Consider the following 19,261-nt stretch of genomic DNA (forward strand, 5'->3'; position numbering starts at 1 on the left):
TGGAACGAGAAATGAAGTACCGCACCCGTATAACGAGAGCCGCGCCTCGCGTATAGCCAAACCGCGGCTGTGTTGATTACTTCTGCGGGGCGACGTTTCAGGAATTTCCGCCGTTCGAGGAGAATAGCTGGCGCAACCAGCGTCCAACCAGCGTGCAACCAGCGCACGTGTTAAAGTATTTTTGGAGCGCTTACAATAACCACGTGAACGATCAGAAAACGTTGCGTAAGTATACGCGCTCATCTCCGAGTTAGTTGCCACTGCGCAGTCATGCATGGCCTTCGTGACTCATTCTGGGGAATTCTCGCCATCGGTGAGTATAGAGCTAAACTGCATAAGGCAAAGTAAGGTGCCTACGCACGGAAAGCGAAGTTGGAAGGTTGTCAACTGTGTCATAACAGATGAATCGCCTTCTACTCGGTTCTTGTGCGGGACGACAACAGCTTTCCTTTAATTTTTTTTTTTTGCTTTGCGAAATGCTAATTTATTTTAGAGACAGCTTCTTAGCGGCTGGCAACGCTTGTCAAACGGTCCGTAAGTTGAGCGAGAAGGGCCTGAAGAAAGACAGCAGGCCACCCACCGCCTCCCACTTCTGGGTTTCGAGCGCGCGTACTTTTAGGTTTGACGTTAGTTGTTAATATCTCAGAGGCTACTGTGACATACACGTTTCGGATAACACACTGCAACAACTATGACTACGTTAAAGAAAAAAAAAATGCCTAACGATTACCATACTCCATAACGCGAAATTTGAGCGCAGCTCGATAGGTGTTTTCATTTCACCATATATTGAGACAAAGGAATTTGATACCGAAATCACAGCACGGACTGGCAGTGGGCTAGTGCCGTCGGCACCTTCGCAGCGGAAGCGGAAGTATGGGAATGCTGGTGCGATGAGCGGCATCGCAGTCGGCTGTGGAAGCAGACGACGACGGACGCGCGATCAATTGATTCATTCATTCATTTGAAGTATTTGAGAAGTTGATAGATACATTCTGTAAGTAAAGGGGATGTACGGCGAGTATTATAGCACAAATGTATAAAAAAAGAAAACACTGAGTAGTAGCAACAGTTCGATACATAAGAAACAAAAGGCAAGTAACGCATAATAAAGCTCCGCGGATAGCATGTATAACTCAAGGACAAAAACAACGGTTTCAATTGTCAGCGGAAGAAATAAAAATACGCGGCCGCAGGGCCATACAAATAATATGCAGTTAAAACATAGCACAGAACAGTGGACACAAGACAAGTGTCTAAAAATAAGCCATCAATAAGTAATACCCATTAGGAGGTGCTATTGAAAAAGTGATAACGGCTAATATAGCTAGATTACAGCAGGCGCGTGAATGTGAAATGCAGAATAATCAGCGTAGGAAGTAGACACATACACAAGAAAAGAACGGCAACTAGGCCAAACGTACTATTATTTAGTGCTAGGAAAATGCGCGATTAGTAGAGTTAAATGCTACGTGGTTTTTCTCTACGGCACATCAGGAAAGTCGATTGTGAGGTGAATTGCTCGTGCGAGAGCGGATGAGAACCATAGGCGCGCACCGAGCTGAACTATAATCAATCTTCTTGACCCGTAATGGGGAACGTCAGGATCAGGGACGTAACCGGGAGGGTGGCCCACTGGACACGTGCCTCCCCTTCGCTCTCCATCCATTCAGTCTTTGGTCAAGTGCGCGCTCACCCCCACCCCTTCCGAAAAGATTACACGCTACGTCACTGGTTAAGATGTAAAACTGATAGCTTATGTTGTGGACTTGCATGAGATGGGTTCTCTTTCGTCGACATTATTACGGTCACACGACGTCAAATAACTCCCAGCCCACCCTTATCCCGCAAAAGAAGGTGTGTGGGGCACGATGCGAACGGCAGAAAAGCACGCTGGACTCGTGTAGGATGAATCTAAATTCATAAGCACTTCGCCAACATTTATCAGCAGACGCATGTGGTTCTCATACTTATACCGCTGGCACACTTAAATCATTCGATAAGTACACAGATATGAAAAAAGAAATCCGCTCGCAATGTAAAAAAAAAAAAATCAAGAAAGTATCGCGAGAAGCAGCAGCACAATACAACCAGCTTCAGTCGCGCGCTTGTGATCATAGAAACGAAACCGTCCCAAAAACGAATGCAAAATATGTTGGCATGGTCCACTATTCCTCAGCCGGGGGGACATCGGAAGCCGTCCGCGTTCCCGTCAAGTAATCGGTACGAGCGATAACGCGCCAACCGAAGACGAGGCCAGCCAGCAAGGACACCACTACGGCTAGGGACACGGCAACTGTTACGTAAGGCCACATCGTAGTCTCCGCTTCTGGTTCGGGAGGAGGAGACATGTCGGGAGGGCTCGGCTGTGGAGAATTGGGCCCAGGTTCCGGCAAGGGTTTGTCCCCGGGTTTCTGTGCGGGCGCTTGGTCGCCGCACAGACCCGTAGCTTGGCGGCAGTGGGTGGCCGGTGGACACGCGCTGCACGTAGCGCCCTGCTGGTAGACGGGCCGCCGCTTGTAGTTCCCGGACGGAGCGTAGTTGCACGTGTACTTGCGCATGTACGGGTACCGCGCGCTGGCGACCGAGTAGTAGACGTAGCCGCAGCCGATGTAGCGAGTCGTGGCCCAAATGGCCTGGGTGAAGTGGCCCGTGGCCATGGATGAGGCTGCTACGCCGGGATACTGACCGATGTAACTCGGCGGGAAGAACTTGTGCTCAACGTACCACTCGTCGATGGCATTCGTCCAGTTGGGCCCGCTGACCGGGAACGTCTGTCCATCCCACGCAAGGTTCTGGCCCGTGATTTGGAACCGCGACGTGAAGCGGTCCTCGCGTAAGTCGTGGTTCAAAGATCCGTCGGCGGGCGTGCAGAGGTTGGCGTGGGCCTGTCACAGCGTATAGATGGAAATCCCGATGCACGTGTTAAGATCTACACGACTAATTGAAGAAGAAAAATGAACGAGATAGCCATAATCGGTGCGGAAGATAGAATGCCGGTACAGATTCTAAAAAAAAAAAAAAATACCCTTCGAACACGGACGAGTACCGAGTAGCGGTCCCCCTCTCCCAGTTTTGATCGCAGCCTCTGGCTTAATTAGCGAATCTGTTGCAGTCGTCTCTGACTGGATCGAAGTAGCCATGGTTAAGTCTTCGTCATATAGGACGCCGAACAGCAAGTTCGTCCTCATAACAAGCGATGCGCACTTGCAGTTCATAAGGCGACCGGATGTATTTTAATTCTGGGATTGGGTGTCCTTGAATGAACAATTTTCTAGGCACAGTTGGCTACCAGCGTTCATATCAAATGAGAGGCGGTTTCTTAGCGCTAAAAAAAGATCAACTTCGTTTCGGTTCTATATTACAGCACACCACTATGACCGCCTGCTATCGCGCCTAATAGGTACTGATGGGCTAGTTGATAACTTATGATTTATTTATGCAGCGCACTTGAAGAAAGGCGAACGCACGAAGCGCACGATGACACGCTCTAGCACTTGTGAATGCCCTCATAATTTCTATCTCTCTGTGCTTTTTAAGTGAGCTATTTAACTAAATCTAGTTGGAGCACCTTCTGGATAGTCGACAGTGTGAGAAAAAACAAGGCGCGTTTCCCAAATCATCGGGGACTCGCGCAGGGTGCACCCGCTTGCGACGTCGTTTTTTGCTTGCATCTTAGTGTTCTATAGGTCAGGCCTGCTCTTGCTAAATCGGATCATTCTTGTCAACTTGACCTTTTAAGTAAAGGTTAAGAAGTTTACCCTTTAGCTGAAAGTTGGTGCCCTTATAGGACTTAAATTACTAAAGCAAGAAGGTTTCCGGGTCTTCAGAAGCGTAGACTCTATTAAATACTCTAAATATAGTTACCGTGCAACGGCAGTTACCTGTACGTAGATGCTGAAATAGGCGGTACTGAGTAAAAATTGAGAAATGTAATAAATTGGCGAAGTCTAGTAAAGGGTAATTGGGAAATTTACCGAGTTTGTTATCTCGCCTAAAGTTAGCATTTAGCGCTAAAGGACTATGCGCCCATTCCGGAATCTCGGACTCCAATTCCATTGCCATTCCATCTGCCAGAATGGCGCGCCAACATTGCGTTCCCATACCATTCTGGGTGTTTTAAAATGTGGAATGATTCCGGACTCGTTTCAATTGCGGAGTTGTCACTCCGCAGCTCTGGTTTTAGCAGAACGTTTTCTCATACGTGCTCCGCTCGCGTACACCACCTCTGCCGCAGCGGTTTAACGGAAGAGGAATATGTTTTAGTTGAGCGTTCACGCGCAAAGCGGGCGTGTAGTCGCATACGGTGCCAGCTGTTGGTAGAAGCTGACACAACAGCCGCAAGAATGTAGCATATTATTCGAGTTGATCAGTGTCAAGCAGGGATATTACTTTAATGTTGCATATCTTTCACGATTGATGACATATATATATTTTTTTTTTCATACGGGCGCGGGGCATTGTCACACAAAGGCTGCGAGGCTGCACCGAATCGAAGACGCTGGACGTGCCACTTGTGTACTCGTCACAAAATCGTGGTATTCGCAACCGTACTTTTGGCGCCGCGTTCTTACCCTCGTCTCGTTTCGTTAGGCACTCTAAGCTGCAAAGCGCCTCCCGAGCAGATCAGCCGACCCGCGGCTAGGATGGTCACCCTAACGCGTGCAAGCTCGGAGGCGCCCGTCCGCTCGCACGCTCGCTGCTGAGCGTTCAGCGCATGCGCACTTCCGACCCCGCTCGCTGGCTGAGCGGAGCGGGGCACAGGAAGTGTTCTGCTAAAGCTGTCTTTTATACTCACGCACGCGGCCTGAGCGATTCAGCCTGAGTATGTATGAAGGCTCCCTTGCGTCACCGTTCCGAGATGCCTTCGCAGCGCAACGCTAAACCTTAACGTCGGCTTCCATGCTTAGCCTTCGGGCAAAACAGACACTTTTACTGCGCCAGCAGCTCGAAACTGGGTTTGCCTTGTCCGTCCGTCCTGTTACGCTGTCAGCGACGACGCACAGCGAGGAGGAGGAGGAGGAGGAGGAGGAGGAACAAACTTTTATTGAAACCGGAGCCGCTATAACGTAAAACTATTCCAAACTTTTCTATTCCAACTCTGCAATCAGCCCCCCGCGATTGGGCAAAAGCTTTTTCGGAACGCCCCCATTTCACCTGTCTGGCACGCGGCGTCACGAACACCGTGATAGCTCCCCATCTGATATGACGTGTACGCACTAATTATGCATGATTTGACCGAACAAAAGAAAAATATTTATTTCTGATTCGACGTCTATTCGCGATTAGCCCTCGGCTATTGGTCAAAAGTTTTCGGGCTGCACCCACTACACCTGCCTGTCACGCGACGTCAAAAAACCGCGAATACGCCTGGCGTTAAAGATGCATTAATGTGCCGAACAAAACTGAATTTTCTCTGAATACCCGCAGGCTGCCCCGTTCCGAAAGGAATAAAAGATGGCTGCCACCGATCGCTCAGGAGCGTTTGATTGGTCTGTTCAGACAACCCTGCGGGTCACCGCCAGATGGTTACTTCGGAGGTTATGCAAATTTGACTTCAGGATTTTTGAAATAAAAACACATTGGAATAGTTTTACGTTGTAGGGCCCTAGTGTGCAGTTCAGTATCTGGGCATATAGGCCTCCCACGTGGGGACGTCGAGGTCTTGCCTCTTCGCCGCCTCGCAGGCCTGCAATCAATCCACTCAGTCATTCGGCCAGTCAATTCCTTCCTTCTCAGAACGCGCATGAATATTCAGACTAGACACTCACCTGCGCCACCTGCGCCATCTCGTCGTCCCAGATCAGCTCCTGCATGTCGGCTGCCGGTGAAAATCCGCGCAGGCGCCCCTGCGCGACCTCGCTCCGGTGTTCGTTGTGGCGGTTCAGAATGAGGGCTCGCTGAGCGGGGTCCACGCCCGCCTCGCGTATGGTGCACAGATTGTTGGGCGGCTTGCACAGGGTGTGCGTCGGTCTCTTCCGGCGCACATCCGGGGTGCATTGGGCCTCGGCTGGTGTCCACAGCGACGTCCACACCGTCCCCAGGAGCAACGGGCCGACAGCGGCGGCGGTCGTCATCCTTGTTTTGGTTCGGTGCCTGCGGATACGGCTCAACCCACTACGGGGGATCGGCCATGCATCGGGCGGCAGTAGGTAAAAAGGGAAGAATACTTCAATAGAATTTTGCAACTTAAGGATGCCATTAGGTAAATACTATTCATTTATGTCAATTTTCAGGCTATATTATTTTAAAATTTGAAGTCAGTATCTTGTGTTGATATAGAGGAAAGAAAACGATGAAATTAACAGGGCCGTCTCTTTGTTTCACTTACAAAATGAAATATGGCATCAAATACGTTCCTATTGCAGTATACTACTGCACACGCCCCAAGAGAAAGTATCATAGGAAGCGTAATGAGCAATCCAAGTTGGCAAAGGGGACCTTCGGGTTTCAGGTTCGTTTCAATGAAAACATTGAGGGTAAGGTGCTAAACCAGACCAGTGGGAATAAACATTAAGCGCTGGTATTCGGCAACGCATTCTGGCGAATGAAACTTTCTTGTTGAACGCCTTCTGCGGTGCCAGGATAATCTAAGCTCCTGAAGATCGGTCTTATTTAATACACGAGACTAGGCATGTTCTTCCAGAACCCAAATTTTCTAAAATCTTGCAGTCGTGATGTATGCCGAAGGTTTTAGGGTCTCAGCCCCGGGCCTTTAAGAGATGCCGCCGCGAGTGCATCTGCTGACTCATTTAAAGTGAGTCCTACTTCTTCTAGTACCCATACCAAACGGTTGAGGCGTAAATGTTCGGGCATAGATGAATCAAACTCTCGGAGAATATTACATGAATTTGGCACTGATAGAGCAAAACATACGAATAAGGAGGCGGTCACGATTAAGGCTGAATTAACAGACGAGGAAGTTTTCGTAGAACTAGAATGATAGCCAATAACTCTGCTTGAAATATTGGTGTAAAGTCGGGCAGTCGAAGCGAGAAAGACCAATTTATTGATGGCGAAAAAATGCCTACTGCTGCATTCTCTTCACTGACAGAAACATCTGTGGCTATTACTGTAGCTATATGGAGGTTCTCAAAGTGGTCGTCTAACAAACCTTTTAGGTGTCTAATACGCAGAAGCTTAGCGTTATTAGGAAATATATAATCGAATTCAATGCTTACGGTCGCACTATGTAAACTTGGGGAAACCACATCACGGATTGATACCTGTAATGGTTCTAATAGCTTCTGCACAAAAAATACCTGGGGACGATGCAGTCTAGAACATGGATTCGAAAAGAATGCAGTCGGCTCTCCAATGAACGCATGGGAGGAGTGTCTCTGGGGAGAAGCCTACATATTCAGTAATATTTGGACTGTCAGTATCCGAAATCGAGTTTGGAGAGAAAGCAGATGAGCTTCATGATAAAGAATATTATTCGCTACAAATGTTGGAAGGCCAAGACAGGCGTAATGATTCGCTAAAATAATGACAGGGCGTAATTGATAAGCAGGACTTCCATAATATAACACGCAACCAAACTGCAGCACAAGGTTTACACTTTTGAGCATGAAAATCCATGTTCTCAATATTTTCAGAACTGGACTCGCAACTGTAACCACCCTCGCGTTCGACATGAGATTCCAAAGATTCAGTGTCGCCAGGACTGCGGGGTGAGGCCTCTGCCGATACGCATTTATCTATATTCTCATGAGAAACTGTAATCCCAGAAACATATTGTCGCGCAGCAACCTGCAAAAGTTGTGGCATCTGAGCAGTGAAAGCTTGTCCAATTGTCTTTGAAAGGCTCAATAAAAGACTGTCATGGGCTTTTGCCGTAGCTCTACCCACAGCAGCAACTACAACATCACCAAGAAATGCATCCACAGCTTTTGAGTGACGTGCAGTAGCTTCAGCGTGTGCACCGTGATTTCGCCAATACAACAACCCGTGTCTCATAGCACGAACATTGCTCCCGTTCTATAACTTGCAGAATTTGAAAGTCTTGGCCTCTTGCAGGACATTTCGAACAGTCCGCAGGACGGGTACCTTCACGCAAACAGCATCGTTCGCTCTGGGATGGACACGTTGTTGCAACATGGCCATATCGCCAACACTGAACGCATTGCAGTGGGCGGGGAGAAAGAGCTTTAACCCTGTATATTAAAGGTCATGCCTTGATCTCTGACGGCCAGGTTGTGCCTGCAAAAGTGACAATGACCGACTCCGTGGGGCTTCGGATATTCAGAAATTCGTGAAAATCGGTTGACGGATGTGCCACGTGCCATGGAAAACATCTGCAGTGCCTCGGAAGCACACAGGCCAGCGTCTACTCCTCTAACGAAAGCTATATGAACAAGAACAAAAGGGCTCACTAGGTGATCCGCGAACATTCCATATTTTTGAAGGTAGGAGACACGGCTTTGGTCGGGCGAACAACATAGAATGACTCCTCTGCCAAATTGCCGGATATCGGCTATGCTCTGGAAGTAGGGGTAGCTTTCCGCAGCTCTTCTTGAATTGCCTTCGGATTCTTCACGCGGATGGATGCCCCGTTAGTCGGCACTAGGGCCACGGGAAAGCTGAGAATGCCACTGCGCAAGGAAACCTCTATAGGGATATCATTTGTGGGAAGGGAAGCCCTACAGAGGAAAGACTGCTGGTTGAGAGAAGAAAGATACATTAGGAACTCACAGTGAGATCAGCCAGATTATCAGAAGAAAATACTAAACAAAAATAGGAACTAATAAACCTCCCGGTGCTTAACTATTACCGCGCAACACGAGGCCTGGGGAGAGCGTCCGTAGAACGCCAATCCACGAGGAACAGGGCGGTTTACAGCGACCGCTATACAAAGTTGCCTTTTTCTTCTTCTTCTTGCATCGTACTGAAATAAATCTTCATATCCTCAGGCTCTTGATGATGTCGAAGTAGCCACTGTCCTTTGAAGCGGGTGACCACTACGAATACATTGGGCCAAAAACAAACAAAAACACTCAGTGGATTGCACCCACTATGCGGGATTGGTCAAAAAATGGGTGGATTGTTTTACGTTGCATTCAGAAAGGAAAGTCGACGACATGCTACAGAGTAAATGCTGTTGAAAGGTGAAACTGATAAAACCGGAGGAATGACGGCAGAGGATGCACATAATATTTAATTGAAAAGCACTAAAAATTTAACATCGACTTAAAAATGAATTCCATAACGGCGGAGTAAACATCTCTTTTTGCTGAATCTGTGAGTTGAGCCCACAAATAAAACAATGGGGTCTCATAAGCCCAGGCCAATACTTTGAAGAGGTAGTTCCGAGATTCATTATCTTTTAGCAGTACAAATAAACAGTAAACAGTAAAGTGGTCACAAGATAGACAGAAGTTTCAAATTGTGCGTTCCTCGTTGCAAATAGAGGACAAAGGGGATGGCAACAAGCCTGAACTGTGTAAGTAAATGTTCACGAGGGCTGGGCGAAGTAGAGATGTGCCAGCGCAATTGTGTGAAAAAGACCTCAAGTGTAATTACCCTTGCAGCCTAACACAAAAATCAGTATCCTTCTCCGCCAAATCGTGCTGCTGCTGATAACTTTCTAAAAGAAGTGTCACAAATCAACAGTAGGGGATAGAACAAGAATTAAGCGTGCCTTGCTGCCTTCGTTGATGAAGATCTCTTCAGAAACAGAGGCACTACCAACCATGCAGGATAGGCGAAGGATCAGGCAGTCTGTTCATAGAGATTTTGAAGGTTCTTGATTTTGAATTATGATATAGTAAATCTTTAAAATATGACGTTAGCGACAGATAAAAAAACATAAATTAAGCAAGAAAGAAGAAAAGAGCTGTAAAAGCAAAGGATGAAACTAGAAAGATTGACGGTGGCAATCAATAATGGGGAATTGAAGGCGAAAAAGAAAGGAACATAACATCACGCCACTTGCTGGACCCTCGCTAAGATGCCGCTGCCACAGGGTGCAGCGGTAGCACCCTGCGGAGGCTACGAGTCCCAGTGTCCCCTCTTTTAGTAATGTACCTTAGTTGCCTGCGAGAGCCCCCTCCACCCACTGCGCGTTATACATAAAAATTTCGCATGCGTAAATTTTAAATAACTTCGCATGCGAAAGCGAACAAGCCCGAATTACTTGACTCTGCCTACAACAGCAGCGGTGCCCGCCTGTCTCCTTTAGTTTTTGCACAACTTGCCCAAAAATCTGTAGAATTTCACGGGCAGTCGTCGGCCCTTCATGTTTTCGAAGCTGTTGCGGCACTCAACTGCCCCTTGTGCGGACAAATTAACGGGAGAGACAACCTCGTAGCGCCAACTCCCATACACAACACGCGTATGCATCCGCGCTGCTTGACAACATCTTAATTTTTTCCCTCGAGCGAAGCCGCCAGACAGCATCCGTAGCACTGCCTTACCCAGGCTGGGAAGTCTATAGGACGTGTGCAGCCGCACTCAGTAGCACCATGCACTGCCGCGGCCGGGATAGAAGACACGTACTAACCATCCCCTCTTCACTTTCTCCTAGCTCGCGCATTCTCCCTGCCCAGCTACCATTTGCATTCGCGATAAGACGCCGGGCATCACGCCACCATCCTCATCGGCTCACCCTCACCCGCTTACACACAGCATACGGCGTACGGCCGTAATCTTTTCGCACTTGGGCTTTACGGAGAACCCACATGTCGACGTCGACGCCAATGGCGGAAGTTCGGCTGCAGTGTGCATACGATTGTTATCTAAATAAAACAAAAGGCACACTATGTCCGTTAGCAACCTCTTTGAGGTGCTGTGACATCCTGTACACGTATGGCGCTACCTACGGGCTCATCTTCAGACGTCGAACCTCCCTCGTTTCCGTTCGTTCTCCAAGCTTTACTTTTTGCAGTATAGTGTCGCAGCGACAGCGTTCACGAGCGACAAGAAATACGACCATATCACGGAAACGTGTATCCCGCTAAAGTAAAACAGTCTTGAAGGACCCCGGTAAAACTCTGAAGGAATGGGTCTCGCGTTGGAAAAGAAGGAAAAGCTGTCGAATCAAGATAGAACACATTGCTACAAGCTCGGCCATCATCTCGATGATCCGGCTCGTGCACATTTAATATGTTGAATAAGTCTAGATGTGGCGTCTGCGTGCTTTTTACGGCAATGCTGAGGTAGTCAGACTCCGCGATCCCGTCGCACCGCCAGGTTCCGGGAGCGCCGTCGCGGCCGTGTATCGCCAGAAGACGAAGAACGTGGCGAGCGCGGCGACCGCCACCCCGCTGACGCAGACCGCGATGAAGGGCAGCCAGCCACTCCCTTCTTCGTCGACATGCCGGTAAGCGTCCTCGTCGCCCTCAGCATCTTTAGAACCGCCACCGAATCCGACTGGAGGAAATTGGACCGTATCTGTACTTGGTTGGATCGTTGAATACGGATCATCGGACTCCGGAATTGGCAATGGTTTTGGGTCGAAATCTAGTACGTAGGGATGTTCAGTCATAAGCTCAAGCATGGTCAGCGGCTCAGCACGCGGGTACGGGGTTTGTGGAAGCGCTGTCTGCGACGTCGGTTGGGATGACGAAGCATTTAGATTCGGGACGGGCGTTCGGTAGCGTACGAACGGGGTCGTCTCGCCAGGATCGTTCGACGTACCGTCGCACAGGCCCTTGCGCGGGTTGCACTGAGTCGGCTCTGGGCAGGCGCTGCACGTGGCGCCTTCCTGGTAGACGGGCTGCCTTAGGTAGTTCCCGGAAGGGCCGTAGTCGCACGTGTAGTGCTTCATGTGCGGGTAGCGGGCCTTGTCGACGGTGTAGTAGACGTATCCGCAGCCCACGTAGCGCGACTTGGCCCAGGCGAGCTGGGTGAAGTGGCCCGTCTTGACGCCTGGGGTGACCTCGAGCCGGGACACCAGGCCTGCGGGGTAGAGCCTGTACTCCGAAAACCAGCCGAGAATCACGTAGGTCCAGTTGGGCCTCCCATTGCCGAACGACCGGCCTGTCCACGCCAAGTTCTGACCCGTGAACTCGAAGCGTGGCGTGAAGCGGTCCCGCACGTCGTCATGTTTCAGGTCGCCGTCGGGAGTTGTACATAGGTTTGCATGAGCCTGTTTAGAAGAAGGGATTGAGGTTTGACGCTAGCGTTATGATAGCTGGCGTGGCGCAAGCACCACGCGGTCTGATCGCAAAAGAAATTGAAGGGTTTTAGATTAGGAGACGCAAGCCGCTTGCGTTCCCTAATCTAAAACTCTCTATTGTGGTTTTTGAAAGAACTATAACTATTCACGTACCCTCGAACATCCTTCACCGCAATATGTCCCCGTACTTCTGTCGTTTATGGTGTTCCATTTGTACTGTACATGATGCCATACAATCTAGCCTATCAGTCTATCCTATTGATTCGTCGCCGACTTTACTAGTTGTCTTCTTGCTTTCTTTTTGCTTTTCCTTTCGGTATGTTAAGATGCTCAAATTGATTGGGTCAACGCCCGAAGGATACTTATGTGTATCTGGAATGTGATGCATGCGCATGGTAATGGAAATTTTAGTTTGAGTTCTCATCTCGCGTAGCTTCTTTAACCAGTGGAGTAAGCAACGTCCGCACGGGCTTTCTGCATAGCGTTGTGCCCCACTGGTCATACGGCAGGCAGATGTGCTGGTAACTGAACCCTCGACCTTGTGTTCTAGACCAGAGCGCTAACGATTTGTAACCGAAGCAGAGTGCATAGAAAGTGCTATCTCCAGACTCGAAGACGGCACCTCCTTTCGATGTCGGTTAAGTGGAGAGTCACAACGATCGCCTTGGCTTGGTAACGGCGTTAGTCAAGCCATGCTCACCGATAAATGACGCGTAAACGCCGGTGAATAGTATACTGAAATCACGCGTAAAGTATCATAGTGTTAAGTGTACGTCTGGCGTCAATACAGTGAAAAGTTTATGACGGTCACTTTTGGCGGTAGACAAGAAATGTCATGTCCTCGTCATCATTATCATCGTAGTAATCATCGCTCGTCGCACGGCGTTTAGCTTCCTTTCAAGTTTTCTTGTTGTTCTTTATTTCGTAAAGGTCACTTAGATAGCATTGATTATATATGCCTTTATTTTCAGTGATAAGCACCCGCATCGAATAATGTTTGTTCTCCCCTCTCCCCTCCCGCTTCTCCCCAATCGCCGGTCCCTAACCACTCCTTCATTTCTCAGCTTCGTAGACGTTGTTCTGAGAGGGTAAAATTTCCATCCACCAGAACATAGCACATTTTTATGAAGGAAGCCTAATACGGTTGGAACGGAAATTAAGCTTCGAACTTGGTGAAAATTTGTGCTGATCCGCGGAGCGAACCCTGGGCCACAATCTTTCCGGGGTTGTCGTTCCTGCTAACCACGACGCTAGCAGGAGGATACAATATTATTTTAAAAAATAAAACCGGAGAAACTGCGATGCTTAATTTTTGAATAAACCGTACGGGTTTCGTTTGCATCATTCGTGCAAGATTCCAGTGGGTGAGAAATATTTTTTTTCGTGTTCCTTCCTGCACTTTGCAGGCTTCCGGAGAACTCATTTGACAAAAGTTGCTTAGACACATATACGTCACAGTGACTTCCTCCTTACACCGTATTCGTCAGTGCATAACCCCGCACCTGAGACACGTATTCCAGGTCGGAGTCCCACAAGAGCTCCTGCATGTCGGCTGCCGGCTTGAATCCGGTTACGTTGCCACGTGCGATTCGGCTCCGGTAGTCGTTGTGCAGCTTCAGTATGAGGGAGCGCTGGATGTCGTCCACGCCGCTCTCCTTGATCTTGCACCACGAGTTGAGAGGCTTGCACGCCGTGTGCTGCGGGTTCTTGTGGCGGTAAAATTCGGGGCAGTCGGCGGCCGCTGCCCGCATCCACTGCTGCGCCCACATGGTCGCCGTGGTCAGAAGAAACGGCAAGGCAGCCGCGGTCGTCGCCATTGTCCTTCATGTCCCCAATTGGTGGCACTCGCCCCACTACGGGAGATTGACCAAGAAGCTCGCGGCTATGAAAGAACAAAAAATATATAATTGAAAAACAAAACTTGAATAACGAAGCTGACAAATGGGAGAAATAAAAAAAACTATGAAAGAGAACTTTAAAATCGAAGTGAAGCATGCATATTCAAGAGTAAGAGGTACGGTCGCGAGCAATATGAGATCGAATACCGAGTTTGCTTTTAAGCAACGATCGCACGTCATGCATGGATTTTAATGGGACGTGTTTATGTCCAACAAGTGGCGTTGTAGTCGAACGTCTAGTCTCAGTGAGCAGGGCATGCGTGTTTGGCCATTAGGGCCTTCTGGTCCGGAATAATGTAACGATTCTACTATAATGCTATAGGTCATGTTCAAATATAACCTCCAGCGATCGAGAGTCAATGTCGAAGGCCTTGCTTTTTTTTTAATTAGGGCACTCGTAAGTGATTACAGAAGTCGAGTACGCGTCATGGCCACCATGTATTGAAGCTGATTTACTCCTGTTCAACTTTCTTCAATGGCTTGAATGGTACTCCGATTATGTTATTGCCAGATCAGGCAGTTTTTTATTACCATACGGCTAAGCTTTTCAAGTGTTGCGTGAAAGAAAATCAGTAGAATTGATGGAAAGGAATATTTATATTCTACCAGCCCTGAAAGAGATATACAGAAGGTACAATGCCCAGCGATTCAAGTGATACACTTCTACACTTCCCAATATACAAAGGGGGAAGCGCAGACCAATCGTCAAATTACAGGCCGATTTCTGTTCCCACTGAATGCAAAAGTGTTGTTTATGCAAAACTTTCACATTTTTTTTTTCACGAAACACAATCTCCTTGCACAATGTCAATACAGCTTTCAAAAAGATAAGTCAAATGAGAAAGCTTTGCTAGATATTAAAGATCGAATAATTAAAATATCGAATAGAAAAATTTAACGCTTGGCCAGTTCTTTACTTGACTTGACTTTACTTTACTTGACCACATTACTTTAACTGAATTATTAGAAAGCTACGAAGTGCGACGGTTTGTTAATGATTTGACAAAAAGTCACAAAGGTAATAGAAAACAGTTTGTTCAGCAGGAAAATACTGCGTATGACATGCTTACGCTAAGCGAGATGGCCCAAAACGTTCAAAGTTTGGTCCATTAATATTTGTAATTTAGGTGAATGATACTACTGATTACCCAGGTTCCCGAAAGATGACGGCGTATGCTGGTGATACAAATGTGCTTTTTACAGCCGATAGTAGAACACACTTGCGGCAGTACGCAAATGAATATACACCTTTGCTACCTGACTGGTTGATGAATAACAAACTCCAGCTGAGCGCAACTAAAGGAACCTATATTATATTGAGGGCACTGAATAAAAAAATTGAGGGCAGAATGCAAGTAAAATTTCACAACGTCGTTATTACCCCCCGTGGTTCTTTAATGGCTATGGTGCTGGGCTGCTAAGCACGAGATCGCGGGATGGAACCTTGCCACGGCGGCCGAACTTCGATGAGGGAAAATTGCAAAAAACACCCGTTTGCTTAGATTTAGATGCACGATAAAGAACGCCAGGTGGTGCAAATTATTCCAGCCTCCCCCATTATGGCGTGCCTCACAATCAGATGGTGGTTTTCGCATGCAAAACCTCGTAGTTTTTTATAAATTCCATATTAAACAGGTTGATGAACAAAGTTTTGTGGGAATACATATAAGAGAAGATTATTATGGCATGTACATGCAAATTTCGTAGGAACTAAATGATCTCAAAACATCGGCGTAATCTATAGAATTACCCACCTGATCCCTAAATGACTGAAACAGCAGCTGTATAATGCACTTATTTATTCAAAACTTAGCTACGGAATAGTGGTTCAAACCAGAAAAGAAATTAACGCAATTCATTACTTTACAAAAATGAGTTATTCGCTTCTATGTAGATGACTATGGCGGTTTTCATATCTAAGAACAGCGCCACTATTCCAAAAATATTACACGCTGCGTGCGGGCAGGGTTTACTATATATATTCCAATACCTTTCCACATCCTCGAGAGAAACCCAGGCGCACAATGTAATGAGCGCAACCTCTCCGGATACTTCTTGCAACACAGTGCACAGCACACACCGAAAGCAAGAACCAACTACGGGAATCATATATTTGTCTATCAGTCCACAAACATAATGAACAGATACAGCGAATGTGTATCCTTAACTATTTCAAAGAAATTTAAAAAATAAATGATAGCTTGCTTAGATACAGAAGATATACACTGTAAACTTGAATAAATGAGTCTTCAAAATGAAAAGTGCTGGCTCTCCCGTAATCGGGAGTAGATGTAAGCTTGAAATGGCTACCGGGAAAGTAGATTGTTTGGCGGTGATACTAGCCACAATCTTAAAATGGGTGTAGTGCATGTTCGCAACGGTATGCCCCAGCACATCACATCGCATCATGCATTACTGTGCACTGGTCCATATTGACGCCTGTCACAGAGAGAACCTCATCGCAAGTGTCGCCTCGGTCAAACAGTGTGCCGCGGAACTCACGGACCGCTGGCGTTGAGCAGAGCACTCAGCGCCAAAGATGGAAAACGAATCAAGTGTATAGTCCCCTCTATCTGCATTTTAAGCGTCTCGATTGGAAATGAGAAATTATACTTCAGCGAACTAGGAGTTACAGCTTGAGTGATATTGCGAACGAACATTCGGAAGAACTCGGAAACAATGTTTTGTAACTTCTTTGGGCAGTAATTAGCGTAAGTAACGCGGTCTTGACTGGTTACCCCGATGATCTCGTTTTGTTCTCGCAACTTGCCCGGATGTTCTCGTTTGAGTGCCCGGATTGAATCTGGCTTTTGGTGCAAGGTCACTTGAAGGTCGCCGACAAAGAGAGCTAAAAGCATTTCATGCTTAAAAATGTTTGTGCCACGAAGTGCTTATATTTTGTTTTCAGGATTCGCATGATATATCATCTAATATATTTGTTTTTGGATCTTTATATATATTTAAGTTGCAAATATATTTGAATGCACCTATGTCCTGTTTCCAGTTTTATTTCATCATATTTTGTATAATTTAAACATAATTAAAATGAGAATTCTTTTGTGCCCTTGCTGTTGCCGTACAATGCTATATAAATTTGCTGTCGTTTCTTAAAAAATTATTTTGTATAATTTTGACAAACCATTAAGATGCGAAATGCTTAGTTGTACTAGGCTATTGCGTTATATTGCTCAATAACATTGAATATATTTGAGTGCAATGAAAAGAGACATTGTTACGATGATAATTCACGATAATCAACTCAGTTGTAACTTAGAATATTGTGCATATAAATGTAATTTGCTGCCAAACCTGTTGTCTGCGAGGGCTGAGAGCTTTGTCAGGCTTTAGTCTCAGCCTGTCATCGTTTAAATGAACGAGAAATGAAAATTCTATTCAAAACGCGATGCTCAAAGCATATGGCCGGTGCTTTGTGCGCCAACCGTGGGCACCGGGGACACCGAGCTGGTGCATTGTGGTATACGATGAAGGCGATAGCCTTTGTGACACCTTCTGACTGCTCTGACAAGAGTCCCCGCATTCTACTTACGAGATGCAAGCAGCGGTGTCCGTGATCTGTCGACAACTAGATGTCGTAAAAAGCAGTGGTCTTTGACAAGTTGTCATCATCATCATCATCATCATATGTACAACCCTCGCCACGCCATATTGAGCAAGAAGTACTGTCTGTGCATGCAGGAAACTTTATTGAAGAAGGGAGAAAATAGCGAAAAGGCAAAGGCTGCCTAAGGCTGGGGTGGGAACCTTGACCCAGCGCTCCCCTAGCCCAGACTGCTCGCTGGGCCTAATCTAGAAGAGCTATTTGCCCTTCGAGATCGCAGTCCGCGAGAGAGTAGTAAAGCTGCAGCTACGTGAAGGAAGCTGCCTGGTAATGGTAAACGTTCTGTCTGTCTGAGACAGAGAACAATTACAATGATGAGGATGAAAGCGTTACTGATGTGAAGAAGAGAAACACTAAAAATAAATATTAAGTTCACGTTAGTCTACCTGTCTATGCAAGGCTGACGATCTTATTATACGCTAATTAATTTAATTTATTATCGCCTTTCTTCCTCAGCATCGAATATTCATTTATTTTCCCTAGTTGCTTTACGATACTACCACCCGAATCGTGGCCTATCCCCCGCAGCGGCTTTGTGCCATTAAATAAGGCATCATCCTCATCGTTATCAACTTACCATCCCCAGGCTTCTCGCAAAAAAGCGCATACTGCAATAGAATCGTTACAAATGCTGTTACAGATTTGCTGTCAACATCGCACTTTGAGAGCTACCTATGTCGGATATAGGTAGGTATTTTCCGCTTTACTGCCTTTTTCTCTTAGCAGTTCATAGCACTGAGGTGTAAGATACTAGATTCAATCTATAGGCACCCCACCAGATGCTTAAACAGGAATCACTTTTTCTTCAATGAGCCTGTTCGTTTTTCTCCGCAGCTTCGCATTTACTTGTCTAGACACTAGACACTTGTCTGGCTGTTCATTGTTAAATGCCTGTATAACATTTCTTCAATGTAGTTTTAATGCAATGGCAACTATACGGACACTACAGGCGCATTTCTGCCGTTGCCGTCACCGTGAGGTTCCGTATGAGTGAAAGCTTGTGAGGGTGAGCCGGCGAACGCGGTTCCATCTCGCGTGCGCGAGTGAGGAACGCCGCCCAGATGCGTGCCCTATCCTGTGGTGCGCGAGGCAGAGGGGTCAGACGAGGGAGGATGGGCGTTCTTCTCCGGCGGCGGCCAGGGTTATAGAGTTGCTTGGGTGCCTCGATGTCATTAAAAAAAATGGGCTACGGCGCAGCGACTACGCGCCCCGCATCGGACGCGGTGAGCGTCGAGCAACGCAGCGTTCGGCGCGACAACTAAATGTGCGCCTGAGCAAGCGACGCACGCCTGAGCCTTAGAAACAGCTCGTTTCTAAGGCAACACCGCGTTCACTAGAGGCGCTTTTGTACCGCTTTGAAGCATCGAACTCGTGGCTCAGTGGTAACGTCTCCGTCTCACACTCCGGAGACCCTGGTTCGATTCCCACCCAGCCCATCTTAGAAGTTGATTTTTATTTATGAAGTGCCTGCCGTGATTTATCGCTCACGGCCAACGCCACGGACGCCGACACCGACGCCGACGACACCGGCTTTTCTGCGACACGAGCTCCTTAACGCTATCGCGTTAAAAAGAACCTGCTGCTCAGTATAGAGTGGAGACAACCGCGCCGTCTACTACCGCGTTG

At 47.3% G+C, this 19,261-nt stretch overlaps 1 protein-coding gene across 1 annotated transcript; it reads right to left on the minus strand.

The window, feature by feature from the left end:
- Positions 1-2,145: 2,145 nt before the first annotated feature.
- LOC142574592 (CRISP/Allergen/PR-1-like) lies at positions 2,146-14,042 on the minus strand. The gene is made up of 4 exons (XM_075683640.1): positions 13,621-14,042; positions 5,772-6,117; positions 5,670-5,689; positions 2,146-2,888 (listed from the first exon to the last, which is right to left on the minus strand). The coding sequence occupies exons 1-4, from the start codon at positions 13,933-13,935 to the stop codon at positions 2,169-2,171; spliced, it is 1,401 nt and encodes a 466-aa protein (XP_075539755.1). The 5' UTR covers positions 13,936-14,042; the 3' UTR covers positions 2,146-2,168.
- Positions 14,043-19,261: the final 5,219 nt, after the last annotated feature.

The sequence above is a fragment of the Dermacentor variabilis genome, chromosome 3 (assembly GCF_050947875.1).
Source record: "Dermacentor variabilis isolate Ectoservices chromosome 3, ASM5094787v1, whole genome shotgun sequence".
Taxonomy (NCBI): Eukaryota; Metazoa; Arthropoda; class Arachnida; order Ixodida; family Ixodidae; genus Dermacentor; species Dermacentor variabilis.

Excerpts from the sequence above, each read along its gene's own strand:
- LOC142574592 (XM_075683640.1), bottom strand. The coding sequence starts at position 13,935 with ATGGCGACGACCGCGGCTGCCTTGCCGTTTCTTCTGACCACGGCGACC. Across the intron at positions 6,118-13,620 it reads ACCTGGAATACGTGTCTCAG|TGGGTTGAGCCGTATCCGCA; the intron begins GTGCGGGGTTAT and ends GATCCCCCGTAG. Across the intron at positions 2,889-5,669 it reads GCCTGCGAGGCGGCGAAGAG|GCCCACGCCAACCTCTGCAC; the intron begins GCAAGACCTCGA and ends ACGCTGTGACAG.